This window comes from Glossina fuscipes, unplaced genomic scaffold (genome assembly GCF_014805625.2).
Source record: "Glossina fuscipes isolate IAEA_lab_2018 unplaced genomic scaffold, Yale_Gfus_2 61594, whole genome shotgun sequence".
Lineage (NCBI taxonomy): Eukaryota > Metazoa > Arthropoda > Insecta > Diptera > Glossinidae > Glossina > Glossina fuscipes.
The window spans coordinates 1,797,421-1,823,769 of record NW_024003803.1 but is presented as its reverse complement, the minus strand read 5'-3'; the positions used below and the strand labels follow the sequence as shown (position 1 = coordinate 1,823,769).

Sequence of the window (26,349 nt, the reverse complement as noted above, 5' to 3'; positions counted from 1 at the left end):
TTAATCTCTGCTTTAGTTTACACAAGTCATATTTTTAAGCTTTTCTAAAAATAACATATTTGCTTCCATAGTGCGATCTGATGTTTCGTGTTAATCAATAGTAACTTTCAATAGCAGAGTAATGTACGTAGATATCACGCTCTTCCGCAGTAGAAACGAAAATAAAGTTGGACTCTCTAATGAAATACAAAAACAATTTGAAAGAAGTGTCGGCAATATTATTTTTTGATTTATTTTATTTTTTGATCAATCTTAACATTTTATTTCTGATGAGAGGCGTTCTTAATATGACATCCAGCCGTAAATGCTTTTCCTTTCTGGTATTTCTTGACATTAATATCTTCTATTTTTATCTTTATTTGCAGGACAATTTAGAATTGATTTAAATTTATTTAATGTGTAAGCTATTGCAAATTGCTTGGTCAAAATATAGATGAATTGCAATAATTAAAATGGGCGCACTGTCCTATTATTCAAATATTGTATGTTGCCGCATATTATTTTAGACTTAATTAACAAAGAACTAAATTTAAAAAATACATCAGTCACGATCGGACCTCAATTTCATCATCTGGGGTTTACCGTTAAACGGAATATAAAACATTTCACTTGAATAGGAATTGCTTGATGAATTGAGAACTTAAATTCTCAAATTACCAGTCGACACTCTTAAAATGAAATTCAAAAACTGAATATTACAACTCGAAGTTGCAATTCAAAATTTGGTTCTTTTCACGAGTATAAAAGCTAATTTTCAATTTCTATGGCCTAAAATATGATTTTTAATCGTTTCTTCTTTTGGTTTGCGAATTTTTTTTATAAAATTTTATATTTCTAAAACCTAGAATATATAAAGGCCAGAATGGAACAAAAAGTATTTCTACTTTATTCTATTATCATTTGGTGTTCGCAGATTAAAAAAATTATTTTTTGAACGAATAGTCGCAATATGCATGGTATCCATGTAAATTAAAAAAAATTAAAAGAAATATCTTTTTATAAGAGTTTCTTCATTTCTTATACTATGTACCTCTGTATAGGTAGTTAATTGCTATTCTTATCATTTTTTGCTAAAATTAAAGATTTATTAAAAAGCTATATGCATTATATATCGCCTCCTTGGGCATTTCGAACTCTTTATATATGTATGGATTGAAAAACCCCTCTTTGATTAGTTTGTTCAATTTGTATGCCACGAGTAGTATATAAACGTCAACAAAATTTTCGAAATTTAAATGTATGCGCAAGAAAACAAGTTAGTTGCGCGTATTGTGATCATATTAAGCAGACAGAATGCTTAAAACTATACTAAATAAATATTCTGATATATATTCATTTACGAATGCAGTTATGAAGACTACATAACTCAATTAGACAATTATGATATGCAAACCAAAAAAAATAGCAGTTTAAAAGAAATGCTAGAAATTAATATTACAAAAACTTTACAAAAGTTCCAATAAACTTATTTAAGTAAAACTGCCAAATAAATGTTATTTGTGCTATGGAAAATTTTTATGTGTCTCCATAGGAAAAGTATCTTTTGTTTGCTTTGTATCTATATATAATATTTTGATAGCTGCAATAACCTGGATGAACAAGTGTAGTTAGCTTAGTTTAGTTTCCCTTTAATTTATTACTTAATAATCTTTACTATGATTAAAATTTATGTGCCAGGAAAACTATGGAGTGTCAACTTGAAGTTTGTTGTTGACTAAAATCAGCTGTACTTACCTCGTTAATAAAGGGTAAATATTTGTTTCTCCTCGATTATAGGGGAATCAGTATAATTGAGATATTCTCTTTATATCCTTTGAAAATTAACCCTTAAACTTTTTGATGCGCACTTCTGGACGGAAACGGAATGAGTTTTCTATAATCCCACCTTCAGGGTTAAGTTAAAAAAATTATTAACATTTAGAGGTTGGACAAGTTGAAATATAAAATGGTCGGTGTTAATAAATCCTTGGATACATTCCGTTTTCTTAAGTAAATATGAAAATCTACATTTGTTATTTATATTCTTCTATAGATTGTCTTGGAACAAAAATGGTTGCGAGTCTTTACCAAATTTGGAATCTTCCTACTGTTTGCTCGCCGTGTTTGAATGAAGACGTAAACGTAATCGTAAAATGGTAGATCGTTTTGATATGACTAACGGGTTTTGAGCGGGATGTTCCTTAGCTAGGCGTGTTCAGTTTGTTGGAAAAGGGAGTTTAATATTAGTTAGCACATTTCACTTGTATCCTTGTAAGGTTAATGCAATTAAACAAAGTTTCGTATGCACTAAGTAAGAAACGAGACCCTATGTATGACGCAAATGTATGTAGTGTACGTATGACTTTTGAGGTTATATAAGCTACATGCAATTTGACGACATTAATTGTGGCAGTGTTCTGAGGTAACTCGTACACGCCAATGTCGTTGACGTCGCTGTTCTTGCTGTTTATATTATTTGTACTTTATGCTTTTTGTTGATTTGATATTTTTCTCGCTGTTGTTTAGGTTTTTTGTGGCTTCATATCTTGAATATTGTAACTAAGGCTTCATGGTTTAAACTCTGGTGTTTCCGTCTTTCATGTGTTTTTGATATTCTTTCATTTTAGTTCTCTTTTATTTTTGGCTCAAACGCTTTATTGCATATTCATGCCTGAGTGCGTTTTACAATATTTTATTACTAACAGGTTTGCCATAAGTATATGCCCCTATCTCTTTTAGACGCAAACATATACAGATATATATAACTGTTTATTCGTTTTGTATGCTTTTACGCTCATTATTGTATGTGGTTTGCATACAAACGTAGATGTCATGCGTAACTCTCTCTCTCACCGTTGCCCTTCACAGTGTACATCTTACTAAATTGTTTAGTATTTAATAAAAGCGGAAAAAGAAGAAAACTAAGGCAACAACAATGCCAATAGTAATTAAGCATTACGAATTTTACCTTTAGATCATGAGTCATATCGGAATTTTATTGAAATTGATGAAACTAAAAACGATGTAAAATTCTAGCACGCAGATAGTGTGCAAGCATATGCAGAGCTTTTAAGTATGTACGTATGCATATAAAAATCATGATATGTGTGTATACGCCAGGCAAATATTTACTAAATTGGGTTTTTCTGACTTATGAAAAAAGCGCAATTTACTTAACGTAAAAAAGTTTTTTCGATTTCAATTCAGTTAATATCTAAAATATCTTAGCGATGCAAGTTATGTGCTATTCCCCAAAACACGCTGGTTTGAAATGAAAACAGCCTCACGCATATTTTATAATTACATTTTCTTCTGGTATCGAAGAAAAGGTTACTACAAAGCAGCCTCTTATGACAAATATTGAATTTACCTTTCATTTTGAAAAACAACTAGTTATATGAAAGAGATAAGGATTGTTTTGACTAGATCAAGTCCTTGCAAAACCGAAGACGAGATGCCTGGTTCGGAATGTTTTATTTAACACGTATAAAGCTCAATTTTTTTGTCCTTAACGAAAACATTCGTTTATAATCTACCTGTAAACAATTTTCGATTTAAAATCTCTGTGAGCACGTTTTTATATTTTATGCAAAATAAAGTACAAGCTGAACCTCAGCCACATTTATTGTAAACAATATAATACAAAAAAAAAGAATGAGTAGAAATATTTTGACAAAAAAAAATTATATAAGCGGTTACATAAATATATGCAAATGCATCTAAGAAAACATCTAAAATTAAACGCAATAATTCTGACGTCTAATCATCACAACAAAATTTTTTATTCGTTTAAAATCATTTAAAAATAAAAAAATAATTTAATCATACATTCTAAAATCGAGCGAGCCGGGCACGATTTCAAAATGCCACATTCAAGTCATACGCGGCATAGTGGCTCGTCCGGTGATGATTTGGGTAGCACTGATGAAGTCAAAGTCTTCAAAGACGAGGGAGAAGATGAGAAAATATCAGAAAATCTTTTAAAAGAAGATAAATCTTCGCTGATAGATTTGACCGAGAGTGAGGTAAGTAAATACAGTCATTATTCAATTTTTAAATATACGGAAGTAAGCGTCGGGAACCTAATATACAATTTCAATAAAAAGATTGTCTGTACGTTTAAAGCATTTATATAATATATTCATGAAAATTTGAATACAAAAATATATCTACATATATAGGGTATAACTTGGCGCATGCGACTAGCAAATCGAAATAAAATTTCGACTAACAATACAACTACTGACGTTCTGCATATTTCTACAGTTGTGAACCATTTCGATCCACAATATTTCTAGAATCGCCTCACGTCCAAACCATCAGGATAAGAACCTGAAATTTGACACATATATTCCTTAATCGCTTGAGAATCAGAAGCTAAAAAGTGATTGTGATCTGCCTGCATGGACTCTCACAGAAGATTGGAAACTGAGACAATCTCGAAAAAACTATGACAATAATTTATATTTTCGCCATGTATTTTGCAAAACAAGAAAATAAAAATATTGAAACTTTACGTGCTTTATAATCCTTTCTTGAAACTTAAGTGTTCAAAGAGGTCAAAGTGATCAACGGGATGGTTCTAGTGTTAAATATGGTTTTTTAATAATTCTTCAATTAAGAAAGATAGTTAGATCATTTCAGAATTTTCTGGTCTGAGGATTACAATTTATAAATTATTCCCATATGCTACGTAGATAAGCGTTGTTTAACTCTCATTTAGTCTGCTTGTAGATGATGGTTTCAGAAACCCTGTAGTTTATAGGTGTACGTGTTCGGTTATGCAGTAGATCTTCACGCGAATGGTTACATGTAGCTAGTCTTAAACCAATTTTATTGAAATTAGGATGGTTGACAATGTCTGTAGGGCTAACAATGTGTTAAAAAATCTTAGAACAGTTAAAGAGTTAATGTGAAGCTCAAGTCCTCTCTGGTCGGAATCGATGGAGATCTTGATTTAACCAATATTAGTAATGACCATTCCTGTTCTTCATACGCAGAGCATTTTCGTGTTAAGTTTTTGGCTTTTTGAAATTAAATGCGAAATGCTACTACTATAAATGGTTTTCTTTCTATGCTTAAAACATAATTTAATTTCATATTTGATACCAGTGAAAGTTTTTAGCATGATATACCGATATTAACTTATAGATATATATTTCTCCTTGCTTGTATATTTGACAAACTCGTCTCCAAAATAGAAACTGGAAAACTGGAATAGTTTCAACAAAATTACAAATTCTTGAAATTGCTTCAGCGCAAAGTTTGACTATGTAAGATTTTTATACTCGTGAGAGGAGAATGGAGCATACTAACTCTATGTTCGTGGAATTGTGGATGATTTACATTCGTCTATCATTTGATCCCATTGCTCGGGCAAATATAGCGAAAGTAAGTTGAATTTTCTCACAATAATTTTTTTAATCAAAGCATATTCACCAGAAAAAGAAAAACATCTCTTAAATACTCCTCAACTTGAAAAAGTCATATATTTGGAACTTTGAGGGAATGTTGCACGGACAATTTAAATGTTCAAACTGTCCTAACACTAACATAAATAAGGAAAATTGATGGGTAGACGTCTAATATTCATGATGACACGACTATAATTTTCCTTAACACTGGAACTACCGGTCTTTTGCATTTACCTTGTATGACGCAAACTTTTTCCCACCAATATTTTTTTGCTAATAGGAACGATACGAATTGAGAATTACACATGCAGACCGAAAACGAGCCTAAAAGACGAATTTGAAGACTGCGTAAATTTTGGTTGATTTTATTTGCAAGAACGATAATATTTTATTTGTTAAAACGACCGAACTTTTTGGTGATTGGAAAACATATGATAGATAGGTGTACGACTAAGGAATGCTTGTATCATATTTCAACGTTTTTGCGACTTTAGGAATTCGACAAAAAACAAAGCATCAAGAGTATCTCTCTTGGTAGATATAGCAAAATGTCATTGACATGTCGAAAACTAGATTAGGTACAAAAAATCTGATTGTAGGTATTCGAAGGCCTTTTCAACTAAATTAAACCTAAAAAGGATCACAGTGATTTACTGTATAGATCTAGTATTAACTTAAGTAAAACCTTTTCCCTCTATCGCTGAATGATTATATTATGTTGTGGTCATCAGAAACAGGGTTTGGAAGAAATTCATCCGAACCGAAATATTTTTCTGACCATTTTCCTTTAAGAGAAAGGATTTGTCCAGCTATATAATAAAACTTGCGCTTTTAATTTTCAGCTCACAACTTCAATATATTTAATCTCTGATTTTTAATTATTACTATTTTCCCTTTTTAAACATATGTCTACAGCAAAATATTGCTTCTACAATGAAGAGATTTGGACATAATCTTGACTAAAATGCTCTGTTTTTTCATTGCAGGAGAAAAGTGGCCGCGTGACCCGTTCTGAACATAGTCCTGTATTTAGTAAGTATTTGTTTCTATTTTTTCTCTATTTTACTAATCGGCAAAAATTTATTTTAGTGGCTTCACCACTCAATCATGATAAAATATCTCCAAATATCGAATTTATTTGGCTAACATCTAATATTTAGATTAGTGTTGTTTTTTTGTTTGTTGTGTTGTTTGAATTAATATGTTTACATCAAAACTTGGCAAGCGACATGCGGTGAAAACTCATCGAAAATTGATATAAATAAAATTAAAATATTGAGTATGACGACGCAATCCAAAATCTTTTAATTATTTTAATTATATCAGTAAAAATAAACTGTGCTCGCCTTGGGTGTAATCTTTAATATACATATCACCCCTTGAACTTATATGTAAAAATTGCAAACTGTTTCATCAATCGTGGCCATGTCAGTTGGCCGTTCAGAGTCTTTTTACACAGCCCTTTTAACATGCTCCGCCCTTCGGTGGTGGATATAACTGATTGCCTTTGTGTGCGACTAGCAGTAGGTTTGTTAAACGTTTATCGATAAAAAAATTGACATAACTTTTACCATAAAATATAACCTTAAAACGTTTATTAATTATTTGGCCTTAACATTGCTTATTAGCAAGCTTAACTTTATGAGGAACGTCTATTATGATATGGCTATGTAATTACATATATTACTTTTTTGTTATTTTTGGTCATTAGTGCTATGGTTTTCTTTCCATCTAAACGAGTATCAACATGTATATTATCCTAGTTCTACCTGTAATATAGTTGGCGTAAGATATAAAAGAATAACACAATTATTGTTCTTATACTTATTTTATATATCGTTAAATTCTCATATGTAAGTAAAGAAATTTTAAACAAAAACAAATAGAATATTTCACGCATGTTACGTAATTTGGTTTAGTGAAAGAGCTCATGTTTAGTCATAAGTATTTCTTTTTTATCCGCACTTTCAGATGAGCTAATATTTATACCGCAACCTATTCCATGTTAGAAATTTGGTCATCAGTTTTTGTGTATTCACGCGAACGCTAAAGCGTAAAACCTTTCTCCAATTAGATCTAAACTATAATATATAATGCTTTGTTTAATAAATTTATCTTCGAGATAGTGTCGACATGGTAATTTGCTTTCTTCAAATAATGATTTTCAATACATCATTTTTACTTCTATTCAAACTACAAAATTTTACACAACAAAATGAGAATATTCGCTAAGTATTTGATGGACAAGTAATGCAGTTTCCAGCGTTGGAGGGTTGAATTGAATTATTCGTGGATAACTGTATGTATGTAGTTTCCGCTTAGCTAAAATTTAGTCAACTTTATCCAATTCCATTCCTCTTTTATGAAAATGCTTATTTGCACAGAAGTTAAAGACAACGATGTTTATTTGGAAAGTATGTTCGATACCATGTATTTTCATACCATTTGCTGGACTGAGAAATATATGAAAAATATTTGGATAGAAGTCTGTTGTTTTTCCGTTCCAATAGTCGTCAACTACTTTTGATTAAACCATTACACGTTGTTTCTTTCTTTAGTTGCGTCTTTTCTTATCTTAAATTGGTGCAATAAGTACTATTATTGAATTAAGGAAAAATCAAATCAAAAGCAGCAGACGATTTATCGTTTGTAGCGGAACAAAAAATTATTAACTGTGAAACAATCAAATTTCAATCAATGCTAACGTGCTGAAATTTTTTTCTTGGTTATCTAACGATATAAATTTGACTTATGTATATGCAATTAATTAAGTGGGCATAAATATCTAATTTACTTTTTAGGAATCAGAGATTATTAAAGATAATTACTATTAAAAAAATATTTTTTTCAAACAATAAAATGAGTTTTATTTTAAAAAGTATGCAGGCTTCAATTTTTAATGCAAACTTTTTTTATTGTATTGCCATAACTGACATTTACATTGTACAGAAGTTTTAAGTTATTCAGTTTGTTAGTTTATAACTTAGAGTGTTTTTTATGTCGCGGACTTGAAAACAGCTAGCAAACTGCCTTCAATAGCATCAGAATGATTGCCACGAAATCATTCAATTCATCGTGGGAAGCGAAAATAGTCACTCCGAACTATGTTAAGCGAATAGGGTGCTTGGGCAAGGATATGAGATTTTTTTTTCTATTTTTTCAATATGACTCATCACTCAGCCCCCTATTCGCGTAACGCGAGGACGGCCAGGGAGAAGTAAAAAAAAGAGAGAAAAAAATAGGGGCAAGGGGACCCAATCGATAAGTGTTATGCCTTTACCGACTGAGTACTTACTATATCTGCGACCAAAGTTCATTCTACCGTACTGAGATTCGAACCCATAAATACTAACTTTGTGGTTATGTTTTTTATCTATCTGGCTACTCAAGCGGACACAAAATTCGATTTTTACTGACAAATTTACGAGTAATGATCTTACGCTACAGTGCACTTTGGCGATGTAAAGGTTAGGAAGTGCTTGCAATGAGTTCGAAGGTGTTATTATAGATGCGCTCCTGCAAATGAAACCAACAGCCAAGATAATGTTCCTTATTAACTGTTTAAACGCCGAGAAATTACTCCTTTTGAATAACATCGCAGTAATTGCATAAAATGGTTAGCCTGACTTCTATTTCGTCATTAATTTTTTTTTTTTTTTTTTCTTAAAGAGAGTGATTTTGAGACAGTACAAGAAGCGAAATGAGACAACCGCAAATAACTTTTCCAACATTTCGAATTCTTCCACTCAATAATTCACGATTTCTGCTAAGTATTGTTGATGTTTCAATCAGCTGTTGAGCCCTTTGGAATAAAGTTCATCTTCAACTTTTTCTCTATTCTTCTTAAAGGCTTTGCACCACTCGTAGACCTCTGATCGCGCCATTGTTTCGTTATTATAACACTTTTCTAATATCTTCAATTTTTAAGTATGAAGATTAATATGAATTTCTTGCTCCATAAATTTACTTATTTAGACAGTAGGTACACAACGATTTTCAAAAATTATTTTATAAATTAACAAATAAAATAAAACAAAACTGTAGTTGGATATTATTGACGCTTGTACCAACATAAAAAAATTTCATATTGGTATTCGAAGTGCCCATATTTTCAAAATAAAAACCCCGTTTCCAATCGATTTTTTCAACATAGCAGTAGACATAAGCAGATGTATTAAACTTGTTTACGTGTGTCACACATAGGATGAAGCGTCCCCATCCGGATAAATTCTACATGATATCAGTCCACAACTAGCAAACATACGTTTCTTACTTCCCCTCAAACTAATAACTCAAATATCCTAAGCTAATCTCAGAAAGGAAATGCGAACATATTGCTAAATGTAGATGATTAGGCCAGACAGCAGAAAAACTGAAAGTCAGTCAAAAGTTTATAAAAAGTGCATTAAACAGGAAAGTTTCTGAGTTATGAAAAATGGGTTTCTAATAGAAAAAATGATGACTTTTTATAATTCAAACTCGTCAAGCAGCTCACAAGGTATTTATTATTTCCCTGACGACAGCTCATACACAAAAAGAACGCATACATGTAAGCAGATAGATTTTAAAACTGACATTCTATTCCATTCCACTTCTTTTTTTGTGCAAACTAAAAAAAGGGAAAAGGTAAAAAATGTAATTCAACACAAATTCTATTGTATACAGGAACAGATTGCGTGTTTTTTTTTTCGAAATTCATTTTTATTCATCAAAAACGCTCAGCTTTCGCGAAGACGTTAAGCCCCCTACTATTGACGTATCTATTATTGTTGAATATTTTCAACATTACTGGTGGACGTTTTTGATTTAGGTTTGTGCCTTTTTCAACGGTCTATCCGTTGAAATCGTGCTTGCTAAATTTTGAATAATCGATACAATTGTCAAAACTTTATTCATAATTCTCGAAAACAGTAAACGATAGTAGATGGAATCGTTTCACGGATACAATGAAAATTAAAATTGATGCAGATTGGCTTAGGCCAAAGCCTTTTAATAAACAGAATACGCAATTTCTTATAGAACTGGAAGTTTTCACTTAAGAATGGTCAGTTAATGTTCAAACCATAGTATATCATAAATTCTTGGCGAGTATACTATTTCCAGTTGTTACAATTTTTTGTTGTTTTATCACAGCGTATGTTAGATTTATCAAGTGTTTGAACCACAGAAAAAGGAATCAAGAATTTCAAAGATCAGCGTGCGTAACTGAATCAAATTCGTCATCTGTGTCCCTTGGCCATTTGGCTTGTGAACTTATAAGTTCGATATCTTATATGGAAAAAAATTGCTTCAAAATTTCACTCTGCTTTCGTTACGTTAAGATCCAAATTCAGAAATAGTGTTTGTATGACAATCTGAAATTGTAAACAAAGTTCACCACGTTTATATTTTCGTATTTTCCAGTACGTTACGTTAGTGATGTATTTCTTGAAACATAGGTATTGTGTAAAATAATACAATATTTGCGCTGACACAACAGTTTTTACAAGAGAGAGGGAGAGAGAGTGTGTTAGGGCTTTGCAATATTGCATTATATAATTATACAAGACGATGAACAGAAAGTAGTGCAAATGGGAGATGCGGCCTAAGCTAACAACTATAACGTCGTTCTTGTTATAACTTATGTATATGTACAAAGCAAATTATATTTATCTGTATGTTCACGCATAAATTTTTTGTGATGGTCGTATGCGTTCTATGTGTGTTGTATGTGAACATATATGTCTACATGTATAGATAAAAAATATGTACGCTTTCCCATATTGTTAGTCTTAAGTGGATGTGCGTGCTAGTAGCGACATAACCCACTATAAATTTGATTTTTTTCCATATGTTTATTGTACACATCGCATCGGTTATATTAAGTTAGTTACACTCTTTTGACTAATAGATACGAAACAGGTATTCACATTTCCTATGAGCATTGAAATTTATTACTTTTACTCTCAATTCTTCATCTAGAAAAATCGTTTGTCCTACTATTTAGTTAACAAAGACAGCTAAATTGACATGTCAACATTCCACAAAGCCCTTAGAATTAGATATACTTAGCTAGATATTTAACGTAATAATCGCCCCATTGGGCTTAAAACTTTTTTGGAATTTTACGTTAAGTCCGTAATCCTTCAGTATTGATGCATGACATACGCATTAAGTTTGACAATAAGTTACTTGTGTCAGCATATTTGTGATCGAGGAATGTTGCCAATTGCATTATGTTACTATAACAGAATACAATATTTACATCTCCGTGCCATATTACGTTTATCGTTAGTAGGCTTATAAATATTTTGTGAACTCTGACTTTAATGTGAAATTCAACTAAAAACATAATTGATAAGTATAAAAACATATGGTATAAATGAAATATTCTATATGTTATATATACACATATTTACGCCACAAAAGATGCACTAAATGCTCTAAGTACATATATTTTTAACCATAATGGCTAGAGCGGTCGATTTAGTCACCTAACTTTCGGCTTTTCCGTAAGTTACTTGTTATTATACTTACGGGTACAAAGCCTCTTTTAGAAGAACAAATTTATTTGTGAATATTTATTTTTAAACCCACCACCGAAGGATGAGTGGTATATTCACTTTAGCAAATTGTTTGAAACGTCCAGAAGGAAGCATCAGACACCGCAAAAAGCATATATATATTCGGTATTAACGCCACCGCGGCAGAATATTATTCTTAAAATATTATTACTATCACAATATTATTCTATTATTATTATTATATTATTATTCTATTTAGCTATTTAGAATATATTCTTAATAAGCATCAATTTCCAAATCGATATAAGCCCGTCTATCCGTCTGCGTAATATTTGTTGTAAATAATCTCCTGGTTGCAAAAACGAAGCTATCGACTTCTAATTTGGCAGAAATTCTTGCACGCAGGTTGAGATTGAAAATGGGCAAAACGGTCGCAGGACACGCTCACAGTACCACGTAAACTAAGAACGCCTTTTTTTCAAAAGGGATAAAAAATTGGTTTTTTGCTCTTTACTCATGAACTGTAGCAGATAAATGCACCAAATTTTGAACGCGTATTCTATGCCCGATGCTATCGCACCTGTACAAGAATGAAAAAAAATGAGCACGCTTACCCAATATTATATTGCAACGAAATTTAATTTTTTTAATAGCTTTTATAATTACATAAATTCTTGGCCAGTTTCAAATTTGGAATGTCCGTTTGTCCATCTGTCTGTTTGCCTAACTGCTTAGTATTTGTGGTAAACATTCTTCCGTTAGCGAAAATGCAAATATCGCCTACAAATTTTGCAAAAAACTTTGTAAATAACTTTTCCGAGGACACGCCCACAACGCCTACATGCTTATGCAACAAAAATTTTTATTTTGGAATTAGGAAAAATCAGTCGCACCTACTTCACATTAAAGCGCATGAAAATTTAGTTCTTTCACTTTGTTTGTTTTTTTTTAGGATAACGATGGTGTGTATAAAGGATTCTGTCATGAAAAAGTATAATTTTTTTGTTTTTGTTTAACATGCGGAGAAAATTGCAATCTTAGAAATATTGAGACTGGATATTAGATTTATCGTTGGGACGTATACCTAAAATTCGGTCTAAGCTCAATTTAACTTCTTTGTTTTTTTTTTTTTTTTTTGTTTCTTGGATCCGCTTTTTATTTAAGTAACTTAAAGAAGAGCGGCTGACGCCGTTTGGGCGATGACGAAGTAACTTGCTAACGAGCTTCATGTGAAAAATTTGCTTTTGTTTTTAGCACTGACCCACCGTGTTGTTTTTGTTATCGTGATGCTTTGTTTTATTAACATTTTTGTTTTTCTGCATTTTTTGTTTACTTCTTCTCATTTATTGCTGCAGCTGCTGTAAATGTTACATAACACAAAAAAATACAGTTTTCCGCTTAACAGCTCGAATTTAAAAAGAATTGGAGTCCCCTTAAAAAAGGTTTAAGTTTAGTACAACATTTTTAGCCCTAAAAGTTTCTTTATTTAAAAATAAAATACAATTGTAATCGAGCAATCAGTTTCATTGTTCGATATAGTAGATGTTTAGAGAAGTTTCTTCAGAAATCGGATATGAAATTAGATTTACGAGATGAATGGTTTGAAACATTTTGATGTTCGCCTTTCGAAAATAAAAGTCGTTCAATTTTTCTATTGTTATTGCTAGTTGATTTGACATCTTTTTCAATATGAGGTGAGAGAGCTTCCCTCAAAATAAGTATGCAGAACTTTTTTGAAAGAGACCTATAAATGTAATTGTTGAGTGCATTATTGTGTTATAGTATCGCATTGGATTGTATGATATTGTAATGGATTGTATTGTATTTATTATATTACAATATAGTATTGTAATTTAATGTATTGTATTATTTATATTATATTATGTCACGTTATATTATATTATGAATAATTCGGTCTAAGTTATTGGAAAACATTTTTAGAATCAATCATAGCCACCGCTTAAAATTTGTGGACAAGCATTATAAGAAACTATAGTTGGAATACTAAGCGTGGAAATTAATCCGACGTAGTGTCTGTATTTCTATTGAGAGCAAAGTAGGTTTTTTTTACTGAAAAATTAATGTTGAATAAACTTCAAATTTTTAAACGTCCTACCTACATTTTTTGTCCCTTATAATATTCTAAAACCAAAAAAAATCTATTGTTGCTTTCACAAGTTGTGTTTAGCAAATTCCATGAAAACGTAATTCCAATAACGCAAAGAAAACAATAAGATAAACATACATGGTAGACCAACCAAATCCAAATTGAAACGATCTTAACGAATTTTTGTTCTTTGTTATTTTTGTGTGTTTTTTGTTTTCTTTTCTGAAGTAAAACGAAGAAAATAAGGACAGTGGACACACTAAATGTCTAAGTAACAACAACTAAAATGAAGAATCAACGAATGAATATAGGATGACGAAAACTCTAAAATCTGAAGACATTGCTCTGAGTCTTGTTAATGTAGTTGAAAAAGAGATAAGTTAACAAGGCATAATGCCATTATCAAGCCCAGGGGAAATATTGTGCGTACATATACGTTCATAAGCCTATGTAAAAGTGAACAATGTTGAGAATAGAAGAGAAAAGAACATAAGTGAAGTGATACACACATATAAGGCACACGGATGAAATGAGCAACACATATAGTGTTGTCAGTTTCGTAAAGCTATAATTTACAATAATTTTAAACAATTTATATCGACGCATAAGGAGAGAAAGCAGAGCAAGAGAGAGGTAGGAATATGATAAGAGAAAGGGAGATGCACAGAAAAAGGAGTAGGTATACTAAAATAAAGAGGGAGTACGCGGTTCTAATTAGTTAAGAATAGCGTGTACGTTTTACTTTCAGTTACAAGCGTTCATGGCACAGAATATCCTCAGAAATTAAAAAAAAAAAAAAATAGTTAAAACTAGTTTTGTTGCACTTTATAATTTTATCCGCTATTACGCTGCGGTAGATAAATGACAGTTGTCTCTCTGCTTGAGGCATCATATTGTTTGACCGAACACTCTACATAAATTCTAACGTCAATTCAGATAATTTTGTACCCATCACCGAAGAATAAGGGGTCTATTTATTTTGCCGAAACATTTTTAACACCCAGAAGGAAGTTTTGGACCTCCAGAAAGTATAAATACTCTTTATCAGTATCAAATTCTAAATCGATTTAAGTGTGTTCGTTTATGCGCTTGTCGGCCTGTGTAATGTCTGTGGTAAACATTCAGATTTGGCAGAAACTTTCGATTCCTGCACGCAGGCTGGGATTGAAAATGGGCAAAACGGTCGAAGAACACGCCCACTGTACCATGTAAACTGAGAAAATCTTTTTTCCAAAAGAAATAAAAATTGATTTTTTGCTCATTAATCATGAACTATAGCAGATAAATGTACAAAACTTTGAACGCATATTCTATGCGCGCTGCTATAGCACCTGTATAAGAATGGAAAAATGGCCTACCCGATATTATAGTCCATCAAAATTTAATTTTTTTAATAGCTTTATAATTATATAAATTCTTGGTCATTTTCACATTTGGAATGCACCTAAAGATGTTCGTTTGTCCATCTGTGTGTTTGCCTAACTGTGTAGTATATGTGGTAAACATTCTCCCGTTTGTAAAAATTAACATATCGCCTACAAATTTTTAAAAAAATTTGGAAATGAGTTAAACTTTTCCAAGGACACGCCTATACGACGAAAACTTTTATTTTGAAAATAGGAAAAATCAATCGCGCCCAGTCCATATTATAGCGCATGGAAGTTTAATTCTTTTTTAGGGTAACGATGGTGGGTATAAAAGATTCACTCACAACCGAATGTAATTTTCTTACTTATAAAATTGTAACAATGCATTAATGAAGCACATTTTCATAAACCAATGTAAAGGAATATTCCATTAAGGGTAATTAGAATTGTGTTGGAATATTTAGAAGCAGCTTTTATTGCAAAAATGCAGAAATTTACACACTGCAGTATAATGTATATTACATTTTTTCTCTTTTAACCACTTTTTCTAGTCCAATTTTTTTAATATTATTAGAGGCGTTTGCCAGAAATCTCCGCTAAAAAATTTTAAACACAAACACCTAAAGAATGCAGAACAAGTAAAAAAGTTACATTCGGTCCCGACCGAACGTTTTATACGATGTGTTAAAAAAGACTAAAAATAGTGATGAGAACTAAATTTTTGTACTCTATAATATTGGGAGGATTCGGAAAAAAACGAAAAGGAATAGTGTGTTTTTGTTACATAGACATGCGCGCGTTGTAGGCGTGCTCTTTGAAAAATTTGGGTCATTTTCAAATTCTTTTGCAGATTTGTAGGTGTTTTTCCCGTTTTTGCAAACGCGGGAGTGTTTACCACAGACGCGTGCTAGAAAGAAAACCAACAATCTTGTCATAACTTCGTCAATAACTCTCGATTCTGTGAAAACCTGCAATCCGAATCTTCACCAGAACAACTTGCATGGCTGATCAAAAAGTGGTCGCGATAGGTTTGCTTACAAGTCCATAATCAACGATAAAATTTTATTTCCAAATTGCTTCTAATATAGTTTTAATTGAGAATATGCTAATGTGCTTTAAAGCAAATTGGAAATATATTGGAAATAATTTGGAATTAAAATTTTACCATCAATTATCGACATGTTACTAAGCCGATTACAACCATTTTTGAATTGAACATGAAAGTGGTCCTAGAGAACATGTGGATTACAGGTTTTTAAAAAAATTACCGGTGTCTTTTTAAGTTTTATACTCAATTGCGGGCGCGCATGTGCACAGATCATAACCATATCGGTACGTTAAAAGAAAGTCAAATTTATCTTTATCGTGGTTACCATATATAGAACTTTCAATTCATAGCAAAACTAACGAAAAGCATATACGTATTCTTCTAAAGTATTCATATTCCCTCTCTATTATGGGTTCTATAATTGCAAAAGGTGAAATCAATTATCACATTGAAATTTTTTAGGAGCGGTGTTTTGCGATTTTAAGGCATGGGAAAGGCAAAGTGGGAAAGCCGGATGTAGATAACCAGATAAACATGGATACAATGTCTCACAATTTTTCGCTGATTTTTTGTAGATTTTTAAGTGCTAAAAACGAAAGTAATAGATAGCGTCTACAAATACACGGTATTAGGAAGCAACTAAATTCACGTTTTCTTTGTTAAGTCATGCATACTGGTATGCGTTAGAAAGCGTGTACACAATTGTGCTTAATTAATATGCTTCAGGTTTAGTTCAAATCTTCGCACAGTCAAGTAATGCTAATATTACATTCCTGAAATATGGGTGTCAAATCTTTTAAACCTACCATCTTCGTCTTAAAAAAAAAAAAGGAATGAAATACTTTATAATGTATATTCTGTAGGACATGAGTAATCAGCAAAAAACTTAAATTTCATGTTTTTGAAAATTGAGGCATTCTCTGCTTAAATTCCACTGTGGTCATGTCCTTTGACTGATTTTGCACATATACAATACTAGCCTACGTGCAAGAACTTTTAAGATTTTTGCTAAAGTATAAGATGATCCCTTAACTTACGCGACGAGAAAAATGTTTGCCACGTCGCTCCACAGTAAGTAATAGACGAAAGCGCAGATAAAGATACTCGAGAATGTATATGTATATAAAGATTTAATATGGATGAAGTCCAAGGATAGTAATAAAATAATGAGAGCTTTCAATCTACACTTTGAATTTTTTTGAATTAATTGTTAACCATATAGTTACGTGGGAGCTGCACTCAGACCTTCATTGCAAAAAGTATTAATAAGAAATAAAGAGTTGTCCTGTAAACGAAAAGGAGAAGATTGCGCATTCCACTTCAATGCTGTAAGGGCATTTTTTAATATAGGGTCGAGACTGGTGGTGTTCAAAAATTATGCCTGCATTTTCTTTCATGTTGCCGCCGTTTTCCTCTTTTTCAATCTTTAATAATAATTGATAGTGCTTCTGAGCGATTCTTGATTTGGAGCTTCTTATGATTCACTATTTCTAGTTGACTCTCTTAAATGGCGTCACAGCTACACCACTTTTCCATTAAAACCCGTGCGTAAACAGCGCTTGTTCGGCGCTATCTAAAGCAAAAAAATATTGTTTGAAGCTCAACGATATAACTTATTGCATGCAGCTTAAAGATAGTACCCTCACGCTGAAAAGCTATAATTTTATTTAAAATAGTATCCTATAATAATAATTATCCGTTCCTATGATAATCACTCAAGCCATCGCACAAGAACATTTGTTGTTTGAGCACTTGCAAGAAGCAGCTCGCATTTTTTCAACTTCTCTCAATGGGTTTTTATATTGTTTGCTTATGTTTTTTCGCCCTAATTCATAAATAACTCGAAAAATATTTCTCGGGCAGACGAAATGCATTAATATGTAATTAGTATTGCGACTTTTTTGTCTAAATTCCTTCATCATTAACATTATATAAATTTTTTCTGGAAATTCAAGATAGCGTTAGTTTTTTTGCAAACTGCGGATATACATTGTCATCTACATGTAACAAGTAAGCCAACAATTCCGGGGGTTTTATGAAGAAAAATATATTCTTCTTTATTTTGGTGGAGGAGATTAATCAAATTTCTTCTTTCTTTACAAACTGTTTGAAGTGCATGCGAAATTATAGAATAGCCGGACAACACACTTTAAATTTTGAAGAGGGGAGGAGGAAATGAATATACAGAACAGTTTTTAATTCTCATTCTAAATTGTCGCCTCCCTCACTGTTTAGGTTAATGAAACCGATTGGTTATATTAGAAAACAAAAGAATAAAAGTATAAAATCAAGATAATTTTTCTCTTAAAAAACTAATATTAACAAATTATTTATCAGTGAATGGAAGCAAAGCAAAAGATAAGTAACAAAAGGAAAAAATAGTTCTTTCTCTTAATGTTATCAGTAAATAATTGATAATAATTAAATTTGTTTTCTTTCATATAGATATGAATAAAAAAATTAATACTGTTGAGAAGATTGACCAGAAGTCTCCGTCGAACAAGTAGTTTACTGGTTCCTAGATGACGTCCGCGCAACAAATGCGAGATAAAAGAAAGTAAAACAAGTAAGAACAAAGAAGCAGTAGTCGGGCGTAGCTGTCTATTAGATACTCTACTCTACTCCACTTCGCTTATTCACTCGTTTTGGTAATAATCCGCCAAAAGTTATACGCAGAGGTATACTTTTGATGAAAACTCAAAAATAGACCTACATGAACTAAATTCAGTTAGGTTGGTTTCTACGTCAATTGCGATGAACTAATTTTCATCATGAAATATTAAATATATGACCTTTTTACGATATAAAGATTCAGTTGGACTCAGACGGACATCAGACCGACCCATCTTTTACTATACCGACTAATTCAGAATCGTTTTTTGAGTTGATGTAAGCTTGTCTATGCGTCTCAAGAGTGTCCATGTATTCCATGTGTTCTTGTATCCCCCTTTTCTACCGTCTGCCCATATTACGCTTTATTTTGAACAATAATTGAAGTTTTCAAAATTTCTCGACCAAAGTCGCTGTGTTAGAGTATTTTAACATTCTAAACTGGTATGAAAAATTTGAGTCAGCTACTGCAATGTATTGAGGATAATGTCGTCAATTGTTCTCTGTATAAAATTATTAAAAGCAAAAAAACGACAGAATGACGTTGGCAATCAGACGGTATGTGCTATACCATTCTAGTACTCAAATTCGTCGCACATTCTATGATTGATTCTAAGAAATGGTTTAGCCTGAAAACTGGGTTGCTTGTCATTACGTACATTATTCTTCGACTCGTTATTAATTTTAGAGTCGCTACTATTCGCGCTCTATTCTCTAATATCTTCGTTTACTGCGTTTACCTGTATTTTTCTCTAAAGACTATTTTTATTTATGTGTACAAAAAGTAGCTCTACCCGTTTCTATTTTGCTGTTGGTTGTGATGCTTTAACAAACTTTCGTCGCCTTTTATATATCCGGAATTATTTACTTATTTTTGAGAGCTACTTTTGGTTTTGAGAAAAAAGTCTGAGTTTTTATCACCTAATAAACTGGGGTCAGTTTATGATACTCACTATCGGGCTATCGTACGATACGGAACACAAAATCGATACGATCGCTCTTTTAATTGGTAGCACTCGAGTGGTTTCCTATCAAATTGGGCTTCTCCTTCATGGGAATTACAGCGGAATGTTTGTATGTATATTGTGACCAAATAACGGGGAGAAGAGAAAGAAATATAAGTAAATATACGAGCGAAATGTAAAATTAAAGAGAAATTAATAAAAAAATTAAAATCTGTTAAGAAAAATATTAAACAAAGTTTAATAAATTGAATAAAATATATACCTGTTTATATAAATTGCCAAATTCTATTTCTTTTTAATGGCTAGCTTGATATTTATAATTTCCATATTCAATTTGCCTGTCTGTACACTGCTCAACAAGCCTTAATATCACCGTTCCAAAATAACTTTAAAATATCATCTAATAATTCTATGCCTCCACGTTTTGTCGTCACAAGTCTTTCGTTAATTCCATTTGCATTTATCCTTTTTTAAATGTTATGGCACCAGCGGGTATCGAAAATAATTATTTAATTTTATTATTTTTGCAACTACTTTGTAATTTCTAAGATTAAGTGGTCTTTCTGAGCCCATTAATTTTATTAAATATGTGCCTTTGCAACGATATCTTAATTTATTTTTCTTCGAACATTAAGATCGATAGTTATTTTGCGTTCGAGCATAAATGCCCAATGCACAATAGTTTACCAACACTCACATCAAATAGGAAAAATAATTTGTGGAAATTATGTGAAGGTCATTAAAATGATGAACTATTTATTATCCGAGAAAATAATGATTTGAAATCGGTTACGGTAAATCCAGTATGGCAAGAGAGCAAACTACGAGGTAAACCATAGTTGGCGTCCAAGGTAATAAACTAAACTGTAAAAAAAGAAATCATATTCAATTCAATTCACCCGTACAAGAAAATATCTAACATACTCATGTAGTGGACTTCAATGACTAGAACATTTTAAACTAGATTATGACGTTTTACTTACACACACATATACGCTGTCGTGAAAAATGTAGAACCATAACACGACTCTTGGAGTTATTGGTAAATTTTAATAAGTTTTCTGAAACTATGTTATTGAATAACTTCTGATACACAACTTAAAACCTTTGATAAGTTTTTACATCTCCTTAGCAGCCATATTCTGGATATAAAGCTTTTCTTTCTGGTTTTGATAACATAACAACAATAGACATGAACATTTTTTTGGCTGACAGAAGGCAAATTTCCCACGCGATTACGGACTAAAATGATTCCCTGGCAATCAAAACTCAACCAGCATGTAGCTCGTCGTATATGTATTTTTTTGTCGAAGAAAAATTGTAGTGCGAAAAAATTAACTAAAAAGTATTTGTGGAAACAGTCCAAATAAAATTGTGCATTTATAAAATGTGAACTGTTACCAATATGTAATATGTAATAAATTGATTCGTTTATAAGGGTTATATAATATAAAAGATAAGATGATAACTAGAAGATGTTTAGTAAATGGTGTAAGACATTTGTGAAGTGATACAATTAAGCTACTTTACATCGTGCCCAAACAATTACTTTCTCCCAGACTATCGCAGGATTTGAACGCAATTGAAAACATTAGGCATGAATTGGATAGGCGAGCTCGAAAAAATATGATAATTAACATGGAAGATCTTAAGAAAGTTTTACTTGGCAGATGGAACAGAATGCAACCAAAAAATTGGTTTCTGTAATGCCGAGATGTATACAAGCAGTACTAAATGCTAGAACTGGTCCAACAATATACAAGTTTTTTAATTTTATTCACAAATAATATATAAAACTACCTGCGAAATAAACTTTGTGTACAATTCTTTTGCGATATTTTTTGGGGTTGAAATACATTTATTGTTTATAAGTTTATTATAACCCAAAAAAATCTTGAACTGGTATATAATATAAGTTTTGGTATTACTTTTCTTTCATCCAAAAGCTCTCTTACCAAGTGATTACGTATGTCAATATATTTTGAACGGGAATGATAAGCGGTGTTCTCTGTCAACAGTAAACCACTTCTGTTGTCGTATTTTATTATAATTTTTTTTTAGTTAGCATAATTCCGTTAGCAGGCTATTCAACCACAGTGTACCGCTGTGCAACAGCCACCAAAGCAATGTATTACCCCTGCGTAGTAGAAAGACCAACACTTGCCGCACTACTTTTGACATCCATGATACTAAGCCTCACTGAAGCTTAAAAACACATCGAATGGTGGACTTTTTCTCGTCCATGTCTCATGACCAATTCTCCTCAGAGTAATCTTCCAAATTTTCACAGGGAATATGACTTAACTGCAATTTGTGGTGGCTTGTCGCAATAAGATACCGTAAAATTTTTTTTTAAGCTTCCCAACGTGCTTATTCAGCGTTGCTGTAGTTTTTTGATAAATCCCGTAACGCAAACTGGACTAGCTTATTTGAGCAGCATATAGAATAGAACTCATTGCTTCTTGATATGGCACATTTAGCTGCGTATTGTTTACAGCCTTTCACAGCGTTTGGATAGAATCTATTGGTGTAGATACAGCAATGGACTCATTTTAAATCTTTTCAAGCAATCTTTAATATATAATTCTTGATCCAAACAGAGCATACCTGCTTTACGGTATCCTGTTACTCTCATACATAAAATGTAGTGCGCTCCACTGATGTTTCTTATTTGGAGCTGTCGCAAAAGCTATTCTTCTTGAAGTATTCATTGCTCTTCTTAGTGTTTGCAAAAATGAATAAATCACCCAAGTAAATTGCTGCATATACAGTATCTTTCTGATATCCTGTAGTGAATATTAGGTGGTTGCGTTAATTGTGGCCATTTTTCACTTGAAAAAGCCATTTATGGAGAAAAATTGGTCCATTGTATAATATTCAAAATATTTTCCAACGTTTTCTACAACTTTTTCCCATCTTTTTGGCAGCATGGCGATACCGCGTTGGAGGAACGATATTGGTTTGGCAGCGATCCCATCATCGACCCATTTTTGCGCTTCTTGAACCTTGCGGAGCCAGCGAACCCATGCTGGCTGGAACAAGTGGTAAGGAGAAGGGGCTATGTCTGGTGAGTACGATGGTTCCGACAGAACTTCCCATGCGAGCTGCAACAGTGTATCCTTCACAACTCTTGCAACAAGTTTCATAAAAATGGCACTATCAATCAATTCACCACTTTTAAACCGTTGAAACCAAAATTGATCATGACCAGCATCACCATAAGCTCTTGAACGTGTTTGGTAGGCTTCGGCAGCATATTTCTTCATATTAATTAACAAAAGTAATGAAGCTTTACTCACCTGTTTCAGGCCATATAAACACTTCTATATTGCTCGTACTTTTCCTCTCCCAACGCTAAGAGCTCCTAAGATTTTTCTCTCCTAAATTACCATGGAAGAAAGCATTGACTTGATCGTTAGTGTGGAAGAAAGCATTGACTTGATCGTGAAGTGGTATCGGACGCCCAGGCTAATGAGTAAATGTATCGAGAAGTACCTTAGAAGCAAATAGAGCGTTTCTTGATAGTCAGCAACATATTGTGGGGAATACGCTGTAGCTACTAATTTGGCTTTCTGGCGTTCTGTTTCGTCAAAGGATTTTCGCATTATTTTGAAAGTCGGCTTGTTAGTAAAGGTTTCTTCCCTGCGGAAAAATTATCAACTTCCCATGCACAATTACCATAATGTAAACTTAACTGCGTTTATAACCTTCTGCAAATTTTGCTTTCCGGAGTTTTCAATGCTTTTTTAATCTTCTGAATTCATCTCGAGGCGTTATTCTTGTTTCTGGTCGGTTGGTGCATATTTCTTCCTTTGAACTGTAGAAACTATCACTGTGCCGCCGCCATCATGCCTCCATATTTCACCTCTACCCCCATTGAGTCATATCCTGAAAGTGTTTCATAGAAATTATACCCACTCTTTTTAAGTTTGCATGAAAATATCTCTTCAAAGAATTTAATAACTCCATTCATAAAGTCGAACAACAGCGGATGTTCAGTATAACCAGCGAACACAACTTCATTACCTTTTCATTTCTTTTCTGTTTTCATAAGCCAGTTACTGCTTTGCAACCAATCACTCTTAGACGACTTAACATTCGTTTTTTAATACATCATATTATTTTTCGAGTGAAATCTCTCGTTCTAGAGTTCTGTTTAATAAATGAACTATAGTATTGATTGCTTCCGCCCACAAATTCTTTGGTTAATTTGCGCCAGGGTTTCTTAATAATTTTTCGAGTCATTCTTTTTGATAATCCCTTTTGCTGTGGCTTATGTGATATACTTAGCAATAGATATCTCTTTGTGTTAATAGCTCTCATTTTTGAATTGCAATTTTCGGAGGGCTTCGCAAATCCTTTATGCTTTTACCGGTTTAGTTTTCAACATAATTTTTGAACTCTTCAAATCCGCTCACGACTTGCTCTTTACTTTAGGTGAAGTGACAAAACGTTTGTGTGAATATGTGTGTGTGAGATAACAGCATCTAAATTGTTGCATCTTCCTAGGCAAAGAATTATAAGTTCTTACAACTTTTATTTGAACGAATTTGGTCAAAGAGCACGCAACTAGAGAAATCAGCAGAAGGTTATTGCGAACTGACTAATATAAAAGAGCTCTAAAAGCTCCTTCGGCGCTTACCATAGCATAATATTGTAAACGTTAAGGAGAAGTCTAACTTCAATAATATTAGCGAAAAAACAACCTACAAAACATAGAATATAATCAGGGAATTTATGTGTGCGTCAAAGCGTAATTTATTATCGATCATCACTCTCAGAAATTTCCAGCTATTTGCAATTTCAACATTGGCACCACCTATCCGTGAAGTATTTGAGGTCGACACATTATCGCAATTTAGCCCAATTCGCTTTAAGTTCATTCGCAACCACACTAGAGGTAAAACAGTCCAAATGGTAGTCAATGTTCGCTTGATATCCTTGATGAAGTTATGCACACCCCCCCTGAACAAAATCTGCAAATCATCAGCAAATGCGTAGGCCATAAAGCTAAGTAGAACACATTGAAGAAATGATTTACATACACGGTGAAGAGCAATAGGACAATAATCAAGCGCCTAGCCACTTTAACCGCTCAGGCTTCACAGCATTCACCGACACAAATTGTAAACGATCAGGGAGGTAGGAAAAGTACAAGCGTCACCCTATCAAAGACCTTAGATGCAGCGACAATAACACTGAGGTATGCTTATCACTTGCTGTAGACGAAATGATTCTTTAGTGATGAACGATTTAAACGAAAGATTTCCACTTTTAACCGCGAAACGACAATCTTTTACTACCATAAAATGGTCGAATTAACTTAATGAAAACGTTCTACTTACTGCATTAGCGAGTATTAGAGATATTGTAAGAAATTTGAAAGAAAAAAATTGAAATATTGGAGGCATGGTTTTTTATGATAATAAACGTTCTCACATATTGCTGCTTTTAAATTAAGGGTGTGAAGATAAATTCGAATTTAACTAGCAAAGACGCCTACCATTTCTGTTAACAAGAGTCTGTTAACAACTTAACAGAGCTCTGTTAATTAATTACAATTGAGATATAGTTGGATTTGAAAGCCTACTCTATCCATATTAAAAAAAGAAATAAATATTTTTGTGGATATTTCATGAATGTATATGGAAAATGAAGTCGTTGACAGAGTTTTGTTAACAGAAATGGTAGGTGTCTTTGTTAGTTAAATTCGAATTTATCTTCACACCCTTTTATATTTTCCTGATAGGTATGTTGTTTTTCCCCAGACAGCTTTTGGCTTTGGTGGTATTAAAGCTTACCTTATTTACCTGGCCCTATTTGGATCTTTTTATGAGGCCACGATTTAGTGTGTCATTTATCATGCAGCGTTTGTTGTGTAAGTCGTTGCTGCGTCGTTTCTTACTAAGGCATAAGGAATGACACGGGGTGATGTCATCAGCCAACGAGTAGATAGGTTTCTGCTTTATACACAGGAGACTGTTTACGAACGTCAAGAACAGAAAAGGGGAAAGAACAGAGCCCGGTGATTTACCTGCATTTAAATAGAATTCATTTGAACAATATGCGTTCGTTACAACTCTTACTTAACGGTTGTCCAAGAAACTAGATGTGAATCGAGGGAAAATCCTATCGACGCTACATGCAATCAGTCGTACCATACTATTCGAACGTCTTGACATTATCTAAGGCAGCGATCTCACTTTCGCCAAAGTCACCAATAGCTCGGTTCCACTTTTTTGGTGAGGTAGGACACTAGGTCACCAGTGAACCCATTTGGAGAAAGCAAAGTATTGTCTGTCGCTAATTAAGTCGTTGTATTCTAGACAGCAGTCGACTGTAATCTCCATGATTTT

General features: G+C 32.6%; 1 protein-coding gene across 2 annotated transcripts in view; it reads left to right on the top strand.

Moving 5' to 3' along the window:
• Positions 1-26,349, top strand: part of LOC119643770 (protein pangolin, isoforms A/H/I/S-like) — a 189,649-nt gene that overhangs the window by 1,991 nt on the left and 161,309 nt on the right. For both annotated transcript variants that reach the window (XM_038043240.1, XM_038043239.1), the window contains exons 3-4: positions 3,373-4,004; positions 6,380-6,425. In XM_038043240.1, the coding sequence (XP_037899168.1) occupies positions 3,843-4,004; positions 6,380-6,425 (208 nt within the window). In that variant the 5' untranslated portion in view covers positions 3,373-3,842. The remainder of the gene's footprint in view (positions 1-3,372; positions 4,005-6,379; positions 6,426-26,349) is intronic.